This window comes from Prinia subflava, chromosome 27, assembly GCF_021018805.1.
Source record: "Prinia subflava isolate CZ2003 ecotype Zambia chromosome 27, Cam_Psub_1.2, whole genome shotgun sequence".
In the NCBI taxonomy this organism is placed as follows: domain Eukaryota; kingdom Metazoa; phylum Chordata; class Aves; order Passeriformes; family Cisticolidae; genus Prinia; species Prinia subflava.
The window spans coordinates 3235385-3256671 of record NC_086273.1 but is presented as its reverse complement, the minus strand read 5'-3'; the positions used below and the strand labels follow the sequence as shown (position 1 = coordinate 3256671).

Here is a 21287-nt window from a genome sequence, read left to right as displayed (position 1 = left end):
CATGAATATGTAAGCCCTTGTATCACATGCAGGGTCTCTGCATGAGGTGGTCATCAGCCTCCTGGTGGTCGTTTTGATGAAGTCTCAGAAAACTTCCTTAGGCTAGAACTTACTACTACAGCTTCCTGCACATGCTCTATAAGATTGCCTGCTCAAATAGCCAGAGGTCAGCTTTTCACAGTAAACTTTTGTCATGGTTTGACACTGGCCAATGCCAGGCACCCATGAGAGTCATTTGCTCACCCTCTCCTCCCACAGCTGGGCAGAGAAGGGAAAAAAATATTAAACACTTCATGAAATCTGTAAAGAATACAAGAATATTTCTAATGCAAAAAAAAGCTCACCTTACATTGCTGTGAATTTTATTCCTAACAGAATCAGAGGAGGGTAATGAGAATTAAAACAAGTGCTTAAAACACCTTTTCCTCCCCAGCCCCTCCCTCCTTCTGACCAACGCCACAGGTTGACAGGGCATGGGAGTTTACTCAATTCTACAAGAGATTTTCTTCTGCTGTTGTGGGAGAGGAGTCCTTCCCCTGTGAGTCTGTGGGGCCCCTCCCAGGGGAGACAGTTCTCTGTGAACTGCCCCAGCGTGGGTCCACTCTCACCAGCAGCAGCCCTACTGCCCCTGCTGCAACGTGAGCCCTCCCACAGGCACAGTGTCCTCCCAAACTGCTGCGGGGTGGGTCTCTCTGCCCACGGGGTGCAGCCCTCCAAGGACAGGCTGCTCCAGCCTGGAAGCAGGGCCCCCTCTCTCCACTGGGTCTCCCACTGGATCACAGCCTCCTCCAGGCATCCACCTGCTCTGGCATGGGCACCTCTGACACGGGCTAGGAGTGGATCTCTGCATCCTCTGTGGATCCTCACAGGCTGTGAGTGGATCTCTGCATCCTCTGTGGATCCCCAAGGGCTGAGAGTGGATCTCTGCATCCCCCATGGATCCCCAGGGGCTGTGAGTGGATCTCTGCATCCCCTGTGGATCCCCACAGGCTGTGAGTGGATCTCTGCATCCCCTGTGGATCCTCACTGGCTGTTAGTGGATCTCTGCATCCCCTGTGGATCCCCAGGGGCTGTGAGTGGATCTCTGCATCCCTGTGGATCCCCATGGGCTGAGAGTGGATCTCTGCATCCCTGTGGATCCCCAAGGGCTGGGAGTGGATCTCTGCATCCCTGTGGATCCCCATGGGCTGAGAGTGGATCTCTGCATCCCCTGTGGATCCCCAGGGGCTGCAGGGGCACAGCTGCTTTGCCACTGTCTTCACCACGGCCTGCAGAGGAATCTCAGCTCTGGAGCCTGAAGCACCTCCTCCCCCTTCTCTCCAATGGCCTTGGTGTCTCTGTGTTGTTTCCCTCACATGTTCTCACCTCCTCCTCTTCTCTGACTAGCAGCAAAACCCTTGTGACTTTGTTTTGATTTTCTTCTTAGCTGTGTCATCACAGAGGCGTTACCAGCCTCTCTCCTTGCCCAGTTTTGGCCAGCAGCACGTCCACCCTCAGAGCCATCAGCCTTTGGCTCTGCTGGACATGGTGGGAGCTTCCAGCAGCTTCCCACAGGAGCCATCTGTGTGGTGCCCCTGCTGCCAACAACCAGGCTGTGCCAAACCAGCACAGCTTGTTCTGCTGAATTTGCTGATTTCTAAAAAGTGCTTCATTCACATGCCTTGTTAGAAAGTGACTCTTTCTGTACAGCTACAGCTTTCTTCAAAGTTCAAACGTTATCTTGTTCCCTCAGCATCAGGACCCATCAGACTTAGTCTGAGCTGTCCTTTGTCCCACCAACAAACAAACCTGCCCCCAGCCAGTGCCCTGCAAACAGGCAGGATTCTGTAGGGCCAAGGAGAGTGCACAGAGATTTGGGGTCTGTGAGTGCTGGCAGGGAGAGATCAGGCACAGGGAAACACCTCCAGGAGGAAAATCTCCAGGAAGCAGAGAGAGTCACTGTCCCTGACCCCCCTGGCCTCCAGTTCCTGCTGCAGGGCCAGACCTGACTCTGCTGCTCTGTGGGGCTGGGGCAGGGAGAGTCTGGACTCTGCAATGCCAGGGAGAGGAAAACAATGGACCTTTGGTTATACGAGTCCCTGCAGTGTCAGAATGGTCTCCATGGTTCCATGAGGCCATGAAGAGTCACAGTGGCTGCTTGGATCCTTGGGACTCCACAATGTCACAATTTCACCCTGGTTCCATGACACCCCAAAGTGTCACTATGGCCCAGCTGGTTCCCTGAGGCCCTGCAGTGCCACAATGGCCCCTTGGTTCCAAGGGGTCCTGCAATGACAGAGTGGGAACCTTGGTTACAGAGTGGCACAAGTGACCCTTGGGTACACGGAGCCCCACAGTGTCACTCTGGTCCCCTTGGTTCCACGTGGCTGGAAGCTGGCCAATGTGATGTGCATTCACAAGAAGGGTAGGAAGGAGGACCCTGGTAGTTATAGGCCAGTTTGATATTGGAAACATACCTAAAATTCAGAATTTTGTAAGCATTTATTGTGCTTAAGTAGATGGAGGGGAAGCAGAAATATACTGCTTATTTAGCAATTTTGTAAAAGCAGAAAAACAACTTGTAACAGAACACATAAGAATTTAGTTGCTAGGTGAAGGCCACAGATATAAAATGTGTATTGTGTATATTGTGAAAACTCAGCAAAGCAAAACTTTAGGTATTGTGAAAACCCGATAAAGCAGAACCTGTGGCTTAAGAAACCAGTAAGAACCAGGCTCCTGGTTTTGGCCAGGCCAAACTGACCTGGGAATGAGCCAAACCTTCACCGCACCTGTCCAGAGGCAGAGGTCAAACAGTGAACAACTGAGGAAGAACTCTTACTCCATCAGAAGACCCCTGAATGCAACCACCAGGAGCCATGGCACCAGAGAAGACCAATTATAATATGAAGTGCAAGGTAACAGAGAGTGGGCAGGGAATGGGCAGGCAGGGAGGGGTGGTTTTGTGGGATCTGAGTGTATTTAAACCTTAAACCTGTCTCAACCAGGTACACGGGTATGGTGGAAAATCCCCTGTGTGTCCCAGCTGGAAATAAAACATACCTGCTTTACAGTTTGAATTGCAAAGTCCTCATTGTGCAGCTCAGTTTTGGTGCCGTGGCTCGGATCTCTGGGCCTGGCTGCAGGAGCCAGCGGGAAGTGGACACTCCCAGCCGCGGCCGGGTCTGTCCGGAGGACCTCCACTCCCCGGCCGCTGCTGCGGAGGACAACAAGAACCTTCTGCAGGGCAGGTGAGGGGTGTTTGACTGGAATGAAGGGAGGGCCCAGGGACGCCTGTGAGACGCTGGGAAGGCCCACGCCTGGTGAAGGCAGCGTGTCAGAGACGTCTGACAGAAAGCGCTGATGGTTGGGAAAAGGTCTTGGAAAGGTGGAAAAAGGGGATTTCTGCTGAGCACGCAGGGTGGCTGCTGTGAGCTTTGGGGTAGCTCGAGCAGAACCCAAGGTATTGTCAGTTTTGTCTTTCATTTTGCTGCTCTAATCCTTGCTGCTATCAAAATTGTGTTTGTTGCAGAATTCTGTCAACAGGCAGATGGATATATGGTTTTTGGTACTTGCACTTTATTTTTGGTGGTGGGAATTTCGGTTCTGAGTAATTAGGTTTTAGAGTGCCTCTTGAAAGCATATCCAAGTCGAACTTGAGAGCCTTTTTGTGGTAACACTGTCCTCTTGTGTCAGTAACTCCAATTACAATGGGGAGCCAGCAGAGTAAAGAAGTGCCCAAGAGAAATCCTTTAGGATGGATACTGACCCATTGGAAGGAAATTGTGGGGAGGGAGAGGAACAAGAACAAATGGAATTTCTAGTTGATACGGGGGCAATATATTCGGTTTTAAACAAAACTTTTACACCGGTGGGAGAAGATCATATTATAATTAAAAATAGGCACTGGCCAAGCTGAAAAGGCTTCCTTTTGTGATCCACCAAAATATAAATTGGGAAAGCTAATAGGTATTCAGTAATTTTTAGATTTGCCTAATTCACCACATGCACTCCTGGGAAAGGAATTGACTTGAACAATTAAATGCAGTCATGAGATTTGAAAAAAGGGGAAATTCCTCTGGAGGCAGACACTCAACAATACATTCAAATAATGAGTTTACTTTTAATCAATGTTCCCATAGAAGGAAAAATCAGTGAAGACATCATAGCCCAGGTGTGCTGTGTGAGCCACAGAGAAGCCAAGAAGAGCTAAAACTGCATAATCAGGAGAGGTAAAGCTTAAGGAGAGACGATGACCAGTAAGAGTAAAACAATATTCCTTAAAGAAAGAAGATAGGGAAGGAATCCAGCTGGTAATGGCAATATTTTTGCAATGGGGCCTGTTAGGAGAATGCAAATCTGATTTCAACACTCCCATATTACTGGTCAGAAACCTGATGGAACGTAGAGATTATATAGTCCAGGATTTGAGAGCAGTCAATAAAATAGTAGAGGATTTATATGCTGTAGTAGAGAATTCATGTTACTTTGTTAACAGTATTAACACCAGAACTAACTTGGTTTACTGTTTCTGATTTGAAGGATGCTTTCATTTGCTTCCCTCTGCATGAAGCCAGACAAAGATATTTGCCTTTGAATGGAAAAATCCTAAAAGTGGATGAAGAACTCAACTCAGCTGGACTGGACTGCCTCCAAAATTCCCCCACCATATTTGGCAATCAACTTGCCAAGGATCTCAAGTCTTGGGAAACTCCACCATGGAAAGGAAGATTGTTACAAGACCTAGATGACATCCTGATTGCCACTGAAACAGAAGATACTTGCATGGCTTGGACAGTGAGTCTCTTGAATGTTTTAGGGGTCCAAGGGTACCAAGTGTCCAAGAAGAGAGCCCAGATACTGCAGAGAGAAGTTGTTTACTTGGGCTGTGAGATTAGTGCCAGGCAAAGGACCTTAGGATGAGCCTGGAAGGAGGCTACATGCCAAACACCAAAGGCACAGACTGTAAAGGAGCTGAGAACTTCTCTGGGAATGACCGGGTCCTGTCACCTCTGGATCTGTAATTATGGACTGCTTGTTCAGTCCCTGTATGCACTGATCAACATCGAGCAGAAGCATCTCCAATGGGATAAACCAGCTCCACGGGCCTTGGAACTACTGAAAAAGGCCCTAATGTCAGCTCCAGCCCTGGGGCTCCTTGACGTGAGTGAGCCTTTCTTTTTGTTTTCTCATGAGAAACAGGGGATCACCCCAGGAATATCAGCACAAGATCTGGGGCCACACCGTGGGGCAGTGCCTACATTTCTGAGCAATTGGATGCAACTGCAGAAGGATGGCCAGGGTGCTTGGGTGCGGTAGCAGCCGTGGTGCTGAACATCCAAGAGGCAGGGAAATTCACCTTGGGACACAAAATGACTGTGCTGGTGTCCCATACAGAGTCTGCAGTATTAAAAGGGAAGGGCGGGCATTGGCTTCCTCCACAGGGATTCCTGAGGTCTCAAGCCACAATGGTAGAACAGGATGATGTGGAGATTGTGGTCACTAACATTGTCAATGCAGCTTCTTTCCTCAGTGGAAACACAGGGGAACAGGACACCAGGACTGCTTGGAAACCATTGAAGCAACGTGCTCAAGACACCAGGATGTAAAAGATGATCCAAAAGAAATCCTGAGATTATGAAAGGCAGTACAGCTCCCAAAGAAAACAGCAATCATGCACATCAGAGCACATCAAAAAGCAAACTCTGAATTCGAAAAAGGAATCGAGCTGGCGGACAGGGAGGCAAAAGAAACAGCAAAGAGAGATGTAAAAATGGAAGGACCTTTAATTCTGGATGGAAAAATTTCTCTTGAGGGTAAGCCAAATTATGACAAAGAGGATCTAAAACTAATCACAGATCTGAAGGGGACATACACTAAAGAAGGCTGGGCCTTCACTCCAGAAGGAAAGGCAATCATACCCAGCCATCTGATATGGTCTATAGGAAAGGAAGAGCATAAGAAGAGGCTTTGGGGAACAGAGGCCCTGCATAAGCACTTGGCTCGGGGCATCATAGCTAGAAAGTGACACACTACAGTAAGGCAAGTAACCCAACAGTGGGATCTCTTCCTCCAGACTAATCCCAAAAACACTCCAAAGCCAGAAATGGGTCAGACTGGGAGAGGGAATGGACGTGGCCAACAATGGCAAATTGATGTTTCAGAACTCCCAAGAACACGGGGGTTTGTTATTTATTGGTATTGACTGATACCTTCTGAGGATGGCCTGAGGCTTTTCCCACTAAAACTGCTGAGGCTCAAGAGGTGGTCAAGGTACTGATCAAAGAAATTGTATCACGATTCAGGGTTCAAGCCGTCATCTCCTCAGACAGAAGAGCCCATTTTATTTCAAATTAACAGATTAGCAATATTCTGGGTATAAATTGGCAATTACACACCCCATAGAGTCCCCAATCAAGGGGACAAGTGGCAAAGATGAAGCACCTGATGAAGCAGCAAATGGTGAAATGAGGACAGGAGGCCAACCTGCCTTGGCCTCAGTCTCTCCCTTTAGCTCTCTTACACACATGAACTAAGCCAAGGGCAAAGGAATGACTGAATCCCTTTGGGATCCTGTATGGGCGACCCTGTGAGATGCAGAAGGGAACATCATCACAAGCAGAGGAAGAACCCATAACAGAATATATACTAGCCCTAGGAAAACAACTCAACAATATTAAAAAACATGTATTGGGAACCTGGTGTAGGGGACTGCACAGACCAGTACATAATGTGCAACCTGGAGATTATGTCTGTGTAAAGTCTCTTGTAGAAAAGACTTTGGAAGCACAGTGGGAAAGACCATTGCAAGTGCTCCTCACCTCCTTCACTGCAATGAAGATCAAAGAGCAAACTGCATGGAACTCTTGTTAATCTCTGAGGCAGGTGTTATAAATTACAATACAACATAACATAGAGATTCTAAGGAGAGTCTTTAGAAAGATGAAAAAAGACACATCTCACTACTGGTGGGATTCATTTTTGGATGGTTTCCTACTACAACAGGTTTTCTAAACCAGTTGTGTCACCCTGTAATAGTTTCATTAATTCTGGTTGGTTTAAGGTTTGTTTTGGTTTTGATTATGCTTTTTCTTAGAATTTAAACTGTCCAGAAGGATGGCCACAATTGTCTCTTGTGGTTTTTAATCAGCTAGTTAATTATAGTTTTAGAGAATATCACAAGTACCTGAGAAAGCCAAAGTATTTGCATATCTTAGGAGAAAAGGGGGTAATTAATATAGGAAACATATATGCATATGAAAATTCAGAATTTTAGAAGCATATCATGTGCTAGAACAGGTGAAGGGAAGAACAGAAATATATTTGGCGTATTTAGCAATTTTGTAAAAGTAGAGAAACTACTTGTACAACAACGCATAGGAAAGTAACTTGTTAGGTAGAAACAATTACCAGAACACATAGGAATTCAATTGCTAGGTAAAGGTCATAGAGAGAAGATGTATATTGCTAAAACTCAGTAAAGTGGTATTTAGGTATTGTGAAGATCAAATAAAGCAGAATGAATTGATTAGGAATTCAGCAAGAACGAGGCTCCTCGTTTTGGCCAGGACAAACTGACCAGGGAATTGGCCAAACCCTCACTGTGCCTGCTCAGAGATGGAGAAAGACTTCTTACTTCATCAGAAGAACCCTGCCTGTGACCACCAGGAGAAATGGCACTGCCAAAGACTAATTATAATATGAACTGCAAGAAGGCAGTGGGAGAATGGATGGAGAATGGGTGGAAAGTGTGATCTTTTTGGGATCTAAGTGTATTTGAACCCTAGAACCTGCCCCGACCAGGTACCATAAACGGTGAAAATATCGCCTATGCATTCCAGCTGGAATAAAGAAGACCTGCTTCAGAATTTAAAATTTTAAAGATTTTATTCAGCAACTCAGTACTTAACACCTTCTTTTCCTCAGTATTCAACAAGAAGACAGGTTGTCCTAAGGACAGGTGTTTTCCTGAGCTGGTAGATGGGCACAGGGAGCAGAAGAGCCCCCCTGCAATCCAGCAGGAAGCAGCTGGGGACCTGCTGAGCCACTCAGATGCTCACAGGTGTCTCTGGGACCAGATGGGATCCATGCTAGGGCCATGAGGGAGCTGCTGGATGAGCTCCCCAAGCTGCTCTCCATCATTTCTCCTCAGTCCTGGCTCAGCAGGGAGGGCCCAGAGGACTGGAGGTGCCAATGGGAGCCCATCCCCAAGAAGGGCTGCAAGGAGGATGTGGGGAACTGCAGGCCTGTCAGCCTGCCCTGGGTGCCCAGCAAGGGGATGGAACAGATCCCCTTGAGAGCCATCCCAGGGCACCCCCAGGATGGCCCAGGGATCAGAGGCAGCCAGCGGGGATTGCAATATCTGCACTGAGGATCTGCAGGAGGGGATTGAGTCCAGCATCAGCAAATTTGCAGGTGACACCAAGCTGGGTGTGAGTGTGGATGTGCTGGAGGGTAGGAGGGCTGTGCACAGGGCCCTGCACAGGCTGGATCCAGGGCCCAAATCCAACAGGCTGAGGCTGAACAAGACCAAGGGCCGGGTCCTGCACTTTGGCCACAACAAGCCCTGCAGGGCTCCAGGCTGGGGACAGAGTGGCTGGACAGTGGGCAGGCAGAAAGGGACGTGGGGCAGTGCTGGACAGCAGGCTGGACATGAGGCAGCAGTGTGGGCAGGTGGGCAAGAAGGCCAATGGCTCCTGGCCTGGATCAGGAATGGTGTGGGCAGCAGGAGCAGGGCAGGGATTCTTCCCCTGTGCTGGGCACTGGTGAGGCTGCACCTCGAGTGCTGTGTCCAGTTCTGGGCCCCCAATTTAGGAAGGACATGGAGGGGCTGGAGCGTGTCCAGAGAAGGGCAACAAGGCTGGTGAGGGGTCTGGAACACAAGTGCTGTGAGGAGTGTCTCAAGGAGCTGGGGTTGTTTATCCTGGAGAAGAGGAGGCTCAGGGGAGACAAGGTGGTGTCAGGGCACAGGTTGGACTTGCTGATCTCCAAGGTCTTTCCCAACCTTGCTGATTCTGTGATTCTCTGACACCACCCTTGCAGCAGTTGCAGGATGAGCCCTGGGCCTCCTCTCCAGAAGGTGCAGCAGCCCAGGTCCCTCAGCTTCTCCTCACAGCCCCAAAGCCCATCCTGTCAGTCCTGCAGAGCCTCTGCAGCCCCTCCTCATTGCCCAGAGCAGGGAGCCCCACAGGCAGACACAGCAGGGCAGATGTGCCCCCCTGGCCTGAGGTGCCTCTGGCAAGGGAGCAGCAGGAGGCCCTGCAGGAGCCTGCAGACAATTCCTGAAGCACTTGGAGGATGATCCTGCTCCCCAAGGGACGTTCCCATGGTGTGATGCTGTTTGCCCCCAGCCTGCCCACGGCCACCCTGGGGCTGCTGACGGGGCTTTTCTGTGCTGTGCATTGGCCTGGCCGTGTTGTGGAGAGAGCCTGGGAAAGGAGCCTGCAGCCCCCAGGCCCTGGCCTGAGGCGTCAGCGCTGCCCCAGCAGTGCCCATGGCCTGTCCCTGCTGCAGCCCCGGCACTGCCACCCCCAGCCCTGTGCCCGGCCCCGAGAGCACTCAGGCCCTACAGCAACAGCAGGGCCAGGAGGGCAGCGGGGCAGGGCCACGGCAGCAGCACTGGCAACACCAAGTGCTGCTGCTGCTGGGCACAGCTGCTGTGCCAGCACTGATCTGCCCCAGCTCTGCACACAGACATTGCTGCTGCAGCCACAGAGAAGGGAACAAAACGGGGATCTCTGCAGAAAACACTGTTGGGAGAACCTTTAGTTTGTTTAAAATCCACCATGAGCACAGCTCCTCATTGACATGGTCTGGGGCTAGAGAAAACATAGGGAGAAACAAAACAAGAAAGTGCAAAAATGATGTCCTTGCTTTGTGAACATCAATGAAAACTAAAACAGCAGAAAAAAACCCAAAACCAAATTAACAACTGCTATAAAATATGTATTTTATTGCAACAGATTGCAGAAACTAGCCAGCAGTTTAATGTTACTGAAATCATCCCATGATCAATCTCCACACTGCAGCCTTGAGATTTTGGTTCCTCAAGCTGTAGATCAGGGGGTTCAGGGCTTGAGGCACCACCGAGTACAGAACTGACACTGCCAGATCCAGGGATGGGGAGGAGATGGAGGAGGGCTTCATGTAGGCAAAAATGCCAGTGCTAAGGAACAGGGAGACTACAGCCAGGTGAGGGAGGCAGGTGGAAAAGGCTTTGTGCTGTCCCTGCTCAGAGGGGATCCTCAGCACAGCCCTGAAGATCTGCACATAGGAAAAAACAATGAACACAAAACAACCAAAAGCTAAAAAGGCACTAACAGCAAGAAGCCCAAGTTCCCTGAGATAGGATTTGGAGCAGGAGAGCTTGAGGATATGTGGGATTTCACAGAAGAACTGGCCCAGGGCATTGCCCTGGCATAGAGGCAGAGAAAATGTATTGGCTGTGTGAAGCAGAGCAGTGAGAAAGGCACTGGCCCAGGCAGCTGCTGCCATGTGGGCACAAGCTCTGCTGCCCAGGAGGGTCCCGTAGTGCAGGGGTTTGCAGATGGACACGTAGCGGTCGTAGCACATCACCGTCAGGAGGGAATACTCTGCTGAGATAAAAAATAAAAACAGAAATAGCTGAGCAACACATCCTTCATAGGAGATGTTCCTGGTGTCCCAGAGGGAATTGTGCATGGCTTTGGGGACAGTGGTGCAGATGGAGCCCAGGTCGCTGAGGGCCAGGTTGAGCAGGAAGAAGAACATGGGGCTGTGCAGGAGGTGGCCGCAGGCTACGGCGCTGATGATGAGGCCGTTGGCCAGGAGGGCAGCCAGGGAGATGGCCAGGAAGAGGCAGAAGTGCAGGAGCTGCAGCTGCCGCGTGTGTGCCAATGGCAGCAGGAGGAAGTGGCTGATGGAGCTGCTGTTGGACATTTCTTCACTCTGAGCATCATGCCCTGTTGAAAGAACACATTGAGAAATTGGGACAGGTTCCCCTGAGTAAATCCTCTGGTAGTTTTTTAGGAATTTCTTCAAAATTACTTCACTTCCTGTGAGAGAACTTCATTACCATTTTTATTTTAACTTGGGTTTGTTCTACTTAGTTACTGCCCCATCTTCAGCATTCAACACTGCTGAGCCCAGAGGGGAAACAGGTCTCCCTGTGCCTCACTTCAGTCAGACTTGCTGGTCTTCACACTTTGGCCTTGGCTGATTTCACCTTCTTCTATTTCAGGCTGATCACAGTTAAGATTTGAACTTGAAAAATAGTGGCCTTTTTGAAGGGTTCAGAGTCAATCACTGTAAACCCTTTTCTCTTACCCTGTGCAGCTCAGCATGGACAGATACCAAGGATTGTTCTCGCTCTCTGCTGCCTGGAGTTGTGTCTACTGGGAGCTGTTTCTCTCTATCCAAGCCTTGTCCCTGCCACTGCTCCCACAGCCCAGCCCAGCCCTGGGGGCTCAGCTCTGCCCTGCACACTCCTCCCAGCACACGGCACTGCCCAGGGGCATCTCCCTGGCACCAGGGCCTTAAGGGCAGCTCAGACAAACAGAGATGCTGCAAGCCAAGGTGCTGCTGCTGCTGTCTGTAGCTAGAGGAGGGTGAGGAGGCACTTTCTGAGGGAGATCTCAGGCACATTTGCTGATCCCCAGGGTGACAGCGCAGGAGTGTCAGTGACACAGACAACCCTGACAGCCCCTTTCCCTTTCCTTCCTGAGAAAGCTGAGAGCAGCCCTGGCCATGCAGCACCATCTCCACAGCAGCAGGAATCTGCCCTGATGGGGGTGGCTCCTTCCACCTCCAACTTCTCCCCACAGTCCATGGGGAGCTCCCAGGCAGGCTGAGAGCTGCCCCTGGCAGGTGGCAGATGCCCTGGGCTGGCCAAGAGCCCTCAGGGCTGCAGCACCTGCTCTGCACCACAGCCCTGGGCAGCCCTGGCTGCAGCCCCAGCTTCAGCCCCTGCAGCCGTCCCTGGCAGCAGGAGCCGTCCTGCCCTGTCCCTCTGACGGTGCCCAGGGCAGCCCCGCTCTGGAGCACATCCTCCCCTAAAGCAGCAAGGGCAGCAGAGCCATCCTTACAGTCACCTCAGTGCTGTCCTGGCTCAGCTTCAGGAGATCCCTGCAGCCACAGACTTACCCTGTCACAAGTGGTGAAGATTTCTCCACAAAGAAACTCAGAATTTCCAAAAGTTGTGAACATTTCTCCGTGAATGATCTCAGAATTGTCCTTCCAGTGTCTCTGAGCCTCTGTCTGCTTCATTCCTCTCAGGTACCTGCAGGCAGTGCCCTCAGCCCTGCTGGGCTGAAAGAGGAGCTGCTCCTCAGGAGAAATGTCTTTTAAAAGCTCTTCTTGGTTTCCAGGAGCTGCCTCTGTGCCAGAAGCCCATCCCAGCTCAGCAGCACAGACACAGCACATGGACCTTAACGAGTCTCTTGAGGTTTGGTGTTGTTTATACGAAACTCAGTCCCTGAGAGAGTGTTCAAACAACTTCTCCAGAACTCAAAATTATATTGAAATACTGAAGTTTCTTCAAGTTTTAAGGGGTCCCACTAAGAGACACGATTGAGAAATTTTCTCCATGTTCCAGTGTGAGCAGAACACTACAGGCAGTGATGACAGAAGGGGCCAAAAGGCAAAGGTGTCTCTCATGCTGACCAAACCTGGATGTGTGTCAGGAATGCAAAGGGCCAAGCCCTGAGCCCCAGCCCCTGCCAAGGCAGATCCTGTCCCTCCCTCCTTGCTCAGGGCTCTTCCCAGGCCACTGGGATGTGGGGATGTGCAATGCCAAGGGCAGCACCATGGGGCGGCCCCTGCCAGGCTGCTGAGCAGGGACAAGGAGGCAATGAGGCCCCAGGCCTGCAAGGGTCACTTGTCCCCTCCTGATGCCTCAGGCCCAGGGCCAGCAGCCATGGCCCAAGTGCTGCAGGAGTTGGCTGTGTCAGGGCCTTGCAGCTGCTGCCCATGCCTGTGCCCTGTGCAGCCCAGGCTGTGCTACGGTGTCCATGGCCTGCGCCTCTGTCCCTGCAGGCTGTCGTCATCCCCCGGCTGCCCCACCTGGCTGGGCCCTTCCTTTGCTGACAGCTCTGCGTCCTGCCTGCCTCTGCCTGGGCACACAGAGCCTTGGGCTGCTCCAGACTCCTGCTGGGGGATGTGTTGCACCACAGCCCTGCCCTGGCAGGGAAATTCCTTTCTCCTCACGTCCCTGTTCAATCCAAGTTCCAGCTGAGGGCTGCAGGGAAGGAAAGGATTGTGCCACATCTTTCCATGTCCAACCCAGCAGGGATGTGACAACTCTTTTAACACAATCCCTCATTGCTGAGGGCACAATGTTCTTTCTGTGCCAAGGCCTTGCTGTAGCAAACGAAATCTCCTGTCTCAGGCTCATTTTTCTAGCTTAGCCAGACACCTCCAGTTCCTCAGCAGAAGAGAATTCCAGAGTTCACATGGGCGGCCATAGGAGCAGGAGATTTTCCCCTCAACAGATGCTCCCATTCCATTTTTTGCGTTCAAGCATCTCCACTCCCTCAGTTTTGGTTTCCACTTGGAAATGCAAGTCCAGGCGCTCTGTTTATGCCCAGCCACAGCAGGTGACACAAGGACAGGGCACTGGCAGTGGGACATTTGCAGGGAGGGCCTTCAGTGAGCGCTGGGGGCTGGAACTCAGTGCAGAAAACACCCGGGGGCCTCCAAGGCACCAAGGCAAAAGGAACAAAGTTTCACTTCTGGCCTTGCTAGGCAGGACCAAAATCTCTACTTTTCACCCCAAGGTTCCACTGCCAGGTGTCCTCCAACCCCAAGAGGAGACCCCTGAGGGGCACTGAAATGAGCCCTCCCTGTGCTGCAGGAGGGTTCGGGGCAGAGGAGGGGCTGCAGGAGCTGGGACACGGCTGAGATGCAGCTGCCCCAGCGGTGCCTCCGGGCTGGCGGGGCCGTGGTCACTCAGGGTCAGTGGCCGGTCAGTTGTGTTGACTGGACACGGGTGTGGACACTTCCCTTGGAGCGTTCCCAGGGATGGAATGTTGGGGCTGTCCCTGTTGTGTCACACAGACGGGAACGCTGGGGCTGCCCTGCTCCTGCCCCACCCAACAGCTCTGCCAGCGCCTGCAGGGGACACAAAGGCTGAGCCAAAGGGTGAGAATTGCAGAATGGGCTGAGCTGGGAGGGAGCCACGGGGATCATGGAGTCCAAGCCCTGGCCCTGTCCAGGACAGCCCAACAGTCCCAGCCTGTGCACCCCTGGGAGCGGTGTCCAAAGGCTCCTGGAGCTCTGGCAGCCCCGGGGCTGTGAGCATTCCCTGGGGAGCCTGGTCAGTGCCTGAGCCCCTCTGGGGGAAGAAGCTTTTGATGTTCTCCAGCCCAGCCCTGGCCTGGCCCAGCCCCAGCCCTTCCCTCGGGTGCTGTCCCTGCTCCCCCGGGGCAGAGGTCGGAGCTGTCCCCGCGCTGCCCCTCGGGAGGAGCCGCAGCCCCCGGGGAGCTCTGAGCTGCGTCTGCTCTGCTGCAGCTGAACAAACCCAGCGCCCTCAGAGCTCCAGGGAAAGGTCCTGCCCCTGCCTCAGGGCTTGGCCAGTGCCACCGGGAGAAAATCAACTTCCAACTTTTGCCCCACAACAGGGAGGAGCAGCAATTCCTGGATCAGAGAGTGGGGTGGAATGGCGTGTCACTGGTTGGATGGCACGGCCTGGCACATCCCGGCTCGGTGGCACTCCCAGAGCCCCTTGGAGATGAGTGTCAGCTCCCACGGGGACAGCGCCGGCAGCCGTGGCTTCACCAAGTCCTGAGCGATGCCGGTGGCCACGGTGCTGATGGAGGTGGAGGCCGTGCTGGGCACGGGGCCCCGTCAGCCCCAGATCTGTGGGGCAGGGCCTGCACCCCCTCCCCAGGGTCCCCTGGCATGGGGTGACCCCTGTCCTCACCTGAGGGTCCTGCTGGAGGCACAGGCCAGGGACAGCCCTGGCACCCCTGTGGTCATCTCTGAGATGTCAAGGACCAGGCAGAGCATGGACTGTGGAGGGAGGGGGCTGCAGAGGGGGGCAGGGCTTCTTAAGGACCCCAGACCGCCTGGAACCCCCTCACCTTCAATCCCGCTGCCTCGGGGGTGCTGCAGGGTGCAGGATGCAGGGGGACCCAAACGTCCTCCCACCTCACTGCCTTGGGAATGCCAGAGTGTTTGGAACCTGCTTGGGAGCAGTGATGGCTCCAGCAAGGAGTGGATCCTGTGCTTCTCTTCACCAGGGGTCGTGGCCATGAGCTCTGGATTCCAGCTCTGGGTTTGGGGTCCTATAATTTTGTTCAAAATGGGGTCCTGGCTCTGACCTATGGATCCCATTTGTGGTTTGGGATCCTGGCTGTGAGTTTGAGGTATCAGCTTTGTTCTTGAGGTCCTGGCTGTGGGCTCACACACGAGTGTTCCTTGCCCATCATCACTGGGGGTCCCAGTCCCACTCTCAGTCCCAAAGGATCCTGTCCATGTGCCACCTTCTCTTCATCCTGGCCATGGAGGATCTGAGCTGCTTCTTTCCCCCCAGCCATTTCTGCACCATCAACAAGCCCTGCAGGCAGGTGGTGATGTCCAGGATCAGGTACAGCCCCAGCCTGGCTCTGATGGCTGATTGGGGTTGTGCTCTCTTGGAGACGGAGCACTGAGACCCCTCTGCTGTCCCCATTTGGTTCTTCTTCCCCAGCTGGTGCAGACTGGGACAGTCCCACCATTTCCAGCTGCTGAATGACCAGGACAGCCCTGTCCTGGACTACCACATCACTGATTACCCTTTTGCCCAGGTGAGCCTTGCCAGGCTGCCTCCTCCTTCTCCCGTTCCACCTCTTCCTCCTCCTTCACCTCCTCCTCCTCATCCAGTTCCCACCATTGCCTGTGGGACATGGATCCTCTTACCTGACTCACCTGCAGCTGATCATGGCCATCCCACAGTGGCCACGGGGTACCCCAGGTTGCCCAGATGGGCACTGTGTCACACTGGGACAGCCTGACAGCCGTCAGGACAGCTTGGAACCTGTCAGGGTAGCCTGGTACCCACAGGGACAGCCCAGGATAACTGGGGACAGCCTGGCAGCCACTGCACAGCCTGGCACCCAAGGGGACACTGGGACACCCACAGGGACAGCCCTGCATTGCTGAGACGGCCTGGCAGCCCCTGCACAGGCTGACATCCCTGGGGACACCCCGCCACACACCTCTGCCTCCTGTCCCAGGCAGCTGCAAGGTGCTGGTGGTGGCTGTGGCACAGGTCTCACCTTGTGGGGACGTGGGTGGCAGCGGTGTCACCCCGGGCGTGTCCCCACAGAAGCTGCAGCACTTGTGGCACATCCCCGACATCGCCGACATCAGCACCGAGCAGGCGGCGAGCCGGGGGCGGCCCCGTGGAGAACCGGCTCGGCCCCCTCCCTGTGCTGGGGTGACTTGATGGTGCTTGTATCCCCAATGGTCTGTTCTGGCTGTGCTGGATATTGAGTTCTGTGCCTTTAAGACTGGTTCTGAGAGCCAAGGGGGAGAAAGAAGCAGCGCTGAGTTTGTCTGGAGAAACAGCACTCCCTCCTGCACATTGCAGCTCCTGGACGGTGTTGGTCTGAAGCACGGACAGACTGCGGGACAGAGATTGCCTTTGCTTTCAGTCAGTTTTAGCTCACTGAGGCAGAGAATTTCCCTGGACTTGGTTTTTTTTTTGGTTTTTTTTTTGACTGTTTCAACCTGTCGTGGCCTGAAGAACCCAGAGAGACACCGGGATCTCACACCTGTGGCCCACCGGGGCCTGGACCTTGGCATTTTCCAGCGCTGGTGGAACTGATAAGGGACTGAGCAAGACGAGATACACCCACAGCAAGGACTCTCCAATGTTACCATCTCTCTTCAGAGCAACCAGTGGTTTTATTGCTTCATATTATTCATTCTTTATACTTGTGGGCACTTTGTATGTTAAATAGTTTTTTCCACTTTCTCTAAGGAGATTTTTTTGCCCTGGACCAATCCGTGGGAGGCCGCTTGGGTTTGCTTCTCCAGAGGAACCCCATTCAGATGTTTCTTATCAGATTTGCCCTAAGCCAAGACAAATACATTTTTAATGATGCCCCGTGCGTGGCTTGAGAAAATGGAAACAACTTGTACTGTTTCCATTTTGGTTGTACTTTGTGTGGGGATAAAGCAGGCAGTAGCCATTTTGCTGCTTGAATTCATAATGTCCCTTGTGGTGGAGTCCTTCCTGTGTTTCTGTTCCCTAGGCTTTTTTGATGTTTTAATACCTTTATGGTCCCTAGGTTTATTTTCTTATCCAGACATAGTTCCAGTATTGTCCCTAAGACTGATCTTTTAAAGTAGGGGAGCACCAATTAGGATGCTGTCCTCCTGGGCTCAGTAATAATGATTCATACAAAGTTTGTAAAGGGACTGGAGTTTGTGCCAGATATGTTTGATTGATCGTTTCTTCATCCTACCCTGTGTCCTTGTTCCAGCAGCATGTTTTTGGGGTTCATTAGTAATTGCACCAAGTTTTTTGAAAGAGGCATAAGGGATGAAGCTTTTCAACCTGTCGTTTTCCTCTTCTCTTTTGAATCTGTGAAATAATTTTTTGAGAATGTTCAGTTTCCCACTGAATGTTAAAGATACCCGTCCTGGTATTTCATCTGGTGAGCTTCCTCTGTATGGTTTGCAGCTTCTCTAGAGTGAGGGCTGAGATGTCCAGAGGGGCTGATGAGGCCCCTGACCCAGAAGTAGACCCAGGTGTGGGAAATCCTGAGTGGTGTAGAGAATGGGAGAGAATGGGCTGAACCTTGAAGGAATTTTCTGATCCCCAGCATGGGAATTCTCATGTGAACAAATTCAGAACCCAGACAAGGTGGGGAAATATCTGGAAGAGAACAGCCAAAATGACTGTAAGGAGAAAAAGCTCATTGCAATAAGCTGGGCCCTGGCATATGCTTATGGCACACTGCTAGATACTGTAGGGCAGCAGATGGAGGCAGGGGGGCAGGGAGATAAATCAGCAGCTACCCCAGTCACCCAGGCTGCAGCCAACAGCCCAGCTACTCAGGCTGTAGCTAAACCAGACAGTGAGCTTAAGCCAGCAGATAAACCAGACAGTGAATCTAAGACACTGGCATTAGCCTTGAGAAAGAAGCACACACACAAAACCTAATACTCGATAGTGATCCAGGTGAAGGACCCTCAACGCTTCCTGACTAAAAATCAGAAGTCAAACCATCTGGAACACATTCAGGAGCTACTACTGAGTCCTTTTCCCTGAAGGACCTTCGTGGCCTGAGAAAGGATTACACTCCATGACCTGATGAGTCTATAATTAGTTGGTTAGTCCATCTTTGGGATGCTGCAGGCAAGGCTACAATTCTGGAGGGCACTGAAACGAGGAATTTGGGATCCCTGTCACAGGATCCCGTTATCGACCAAGGAATGATGAGGGAGGCTCACCCTTGCAGTCTCTGGGAACGGGTCCTGGCAAGTGTGGCACAAAGATATCTGTGTGCAGACCATCTCTAGCTGCAGCAAACCCAGTGGAAGACCAGAGAACAAGGGATTCAAGGCTTGAGAGAAATGGCAGTGGCAGAGATTGTCTTCTCAGATGACCTAAACACCAGGAACCCAGACTTGGTACCATGGACACCTGTGATGTGGGGAAAACTTGTCTGACTTGGGCCACAAGAACACTCTTCTGCTTCAGCAGTAATGAAGGGGGATGACATGGAGGAGACCGTGCTGGATATTGGGAAGAAGCTCTGAGCATCTGCAGATGCTGTGCATGGCCCAACACATGCAAGAATGGCAGCTGTGGAAACACGTCTGCAGAAATGAGAAGACAAGAGAGAGGAGAACCACAAGAAACTGAGGGAGGAGATGAAAGAGGACATTCTCCAAATCTCAGCAGTACAGATCAGAGGTTCTGGCACCAAACGCAGAAAATCCCCAGACAGGGAGAGAAGGGGCACCCCATGAGCTGAGCTGTGCTCCCTCCTGTGTGATTGTGGGAAAGACATGAGGAGATGGGATGGAAAATCTACTGCTGCTCTGGTGTGATAGGTGTCAGAATTAAAGAACAGCAAGACTCAGGGAGGAAGTTTCACTAAAATGGAAGCAGCTCCAGTTACCCAGGGAAAGAAGAATGACCAGGCTTAGAGGGACCCTGCCTCTAGCCAGGTAGAGGCCACAGAAAGCCATGTTTTTTTGGACTGTGTGGATTCATTGGCCTGGCACATCAGAAACAAAAAAATCTGAGGCCTTTGCTGACACTGGTGTACAGTGCACATTAATCCCTTCCAAACATGTATGGACAGGATTCTGTTTCTATTGCTGGTGTGACAGGAGGATCATGTCATTTTATTTTGGTAGAAGATTATGTGAGCCTGACTTTAAATGACTGGAAGAAACACCCTATTGTGACTGGCCCAGAGGCCCCATGCATTTTGGGCCTAGACTTCCTCCAAAATGGGTATTCCAAAGACCCAAAGGGACTCAAGTGGGTGTTTCGGAAAGCAGCTGTAGAGACAGAGGGTGTTAAGCAATTGAACACCTTGCCTGGACTATCAGAGAACCCATCTGCAGTAGGACTCCTGAAGGGGGAAGAGCAACGAGTGCCAATTGCCACTTCAACAGTGCATCCCTGACAGTACAGAACAACTGGAGATGCTGTGATCCCCATGCACAAGATGATCCGAGAGCTGGAGAGCCAAGGGGTGGTCAGCAAAACACACTCACCCTTCAACAGCCCCATCTGGCCTGTGTGCAAATCTGACAGAGAATGGAGATTGACTGTGGACTGTCGTGCCTTGAATGAAGTGACTCCACCATTGACAGCTGCTGTGCCAGACATGTTGGAGCTCCAGTAGGAGCTGCAGTCCAAGGCAGCCAAGTGGTGCTATTGACATTGTCAAGGCATTTTTCTCCATTCCTGTGGCAGCAGAATGCAGGCCTCAGTTTGCCTTCCCGTGGAGGGGAGTGCAGGACACCTGGAACCCACTGCCCCAGGGGTGGAAGCACAGTCCCACCACCTGCCATGGACTGATTGAGACTGCACTGGAAAAGGGGGAGGCTCCAGAACATCTGCAGTCCATCGATGACATTGATGGGCACACAACATCCCCTTTCCAGTGCCCCTCCCTGCCCTCTTTGCAGACTGGTTCCAGCTCTGCCCTTCCCAAGTGCCCAAGACCCTCTGGGATGGCTCTGCCCTTTCCAAGGGCTTTGAGAGAGGTCCCACAGTGACACTGCCCAGCCTTCTCAACATCCCTGACACCAAAGGCCTTTTCCACATCCCACAGTTCCAGGACAGTGCCCAGAACACAGCACAGCCCTGTCCAGGTCCTCAGAGTGGTTCAGAAGGGAGGCAGCTGTGATTTCTCCACACAGAGCCCCACCCCAGTGGTCTCTCTGTGCACTCCTTGGCTGTCCTGAGCATTTTCCCTGCAGCCTCCCTGCCCTGGATGTTTCTCTCTGTGCAGTCCTAAGCACAGCCCAGTAAAGAATTCAGGTGGTTTCCCAGAGGATGTTACTCTCAGAGTGAAGTGGCCTCAAGGCACTGTTTGTGCCACTGGGATTGTGCCACCCCGAGTGCTGCTGATGGTGTTTGTGCTCCCTGGGCTTCATCTCCCCACACACACACGAGGCACTGCTGAAATCTCCTCAGCACACAGCAAACATGGACTGCTGGCCTGGTCCCTTGGTGTCCCTCCATGCAGGGACAAACAACCTCCTGCAGGTACAGGTGAGATACCTGTGCTGGCAGTGGTGGTTGCAGGGGCTGGTGTGGGACAATTGCCCTGGGCCACCTTCCCAGGCTGTGCCCAGAACAAAGACACAGCCCAGGCCCTGCTCTGCTGCTCCCTCAGCTCCATGCCAGCAGCTCTGGCTGTGCCAGGACACTGCTGTGTGCCCCCCTGCACACTCCCCCTCTGCCCCAGGCACTGGGCTTTGCTTTGCCAGGGAATTCCTGGAGCACATTGCTGACAGCAGCTCTGGAGGAGAGCAAAGCCTTCCTGGCCTGCCCTCAGGAGATGCCCTTTGCTGCTGCAGCTGCTGTGCTGGAGCCCAGCTGTGTCCCAGCAGTGCCCATGGCCTGTCCCTGCCTGTGGGCACAGCAGGGACACGCAGCAGGACAGTGACCAAGCTGCCACAGCCCTGGGGACTTACAGCCACAGAAGGGCTGGCAAGGAGAGGCTGCAGCTGGGAAGAGCAGCTGTGGCAAGAGGCAGGGCCATTGTCCCTGGCTGTGCTGCTGTGCTGGGAGTCTCTTCCCTGCACCTCTGCTCACAGGCACTGCCCCTGCAGAGACACAGAAGGGCTCAGGAAGCATCTTGAACACACAGGGC

At 52.5% G+C, this 21287-nt stretch overlaps 3 protein-coding genes across 3 annotated transcripts in view; all 3 read right to left on the bottom strand.

Annotated features, from left to right (window-relative positions):
- The window catches only part of LOC134562421 (olfactory receptor 14A16-like), a 391199-nt gene that overhangs the window by 353823 nt on the left and 16089 nt on the right, over positions 1-21287 (bottom strand). The gene's annotated exons all lie outside the window — the stretch shown is intronic.
- The window catches only part of LOC134562396 (olfactory receptor 14J1-like), a 76050-nt gene that overhangs the window by 41179 nt on the left and 13584 nt on the right, over positions 1-21287 (bottom strand). The window lies entirely within an intron of this gene.
- LOC134562360 (olfactory receptor 14A16-like) lies at positions 9979-10911 on the bottom strand. The gene has a single exon (XM_063419736.1). It carries the CDS (start codon positions 10894-10896, stop codon positions 9979-9981), a length of 918 nt encoding a protein of 305 aa, XP_063275806.1. The 5' UTR covers positions 10897-10911.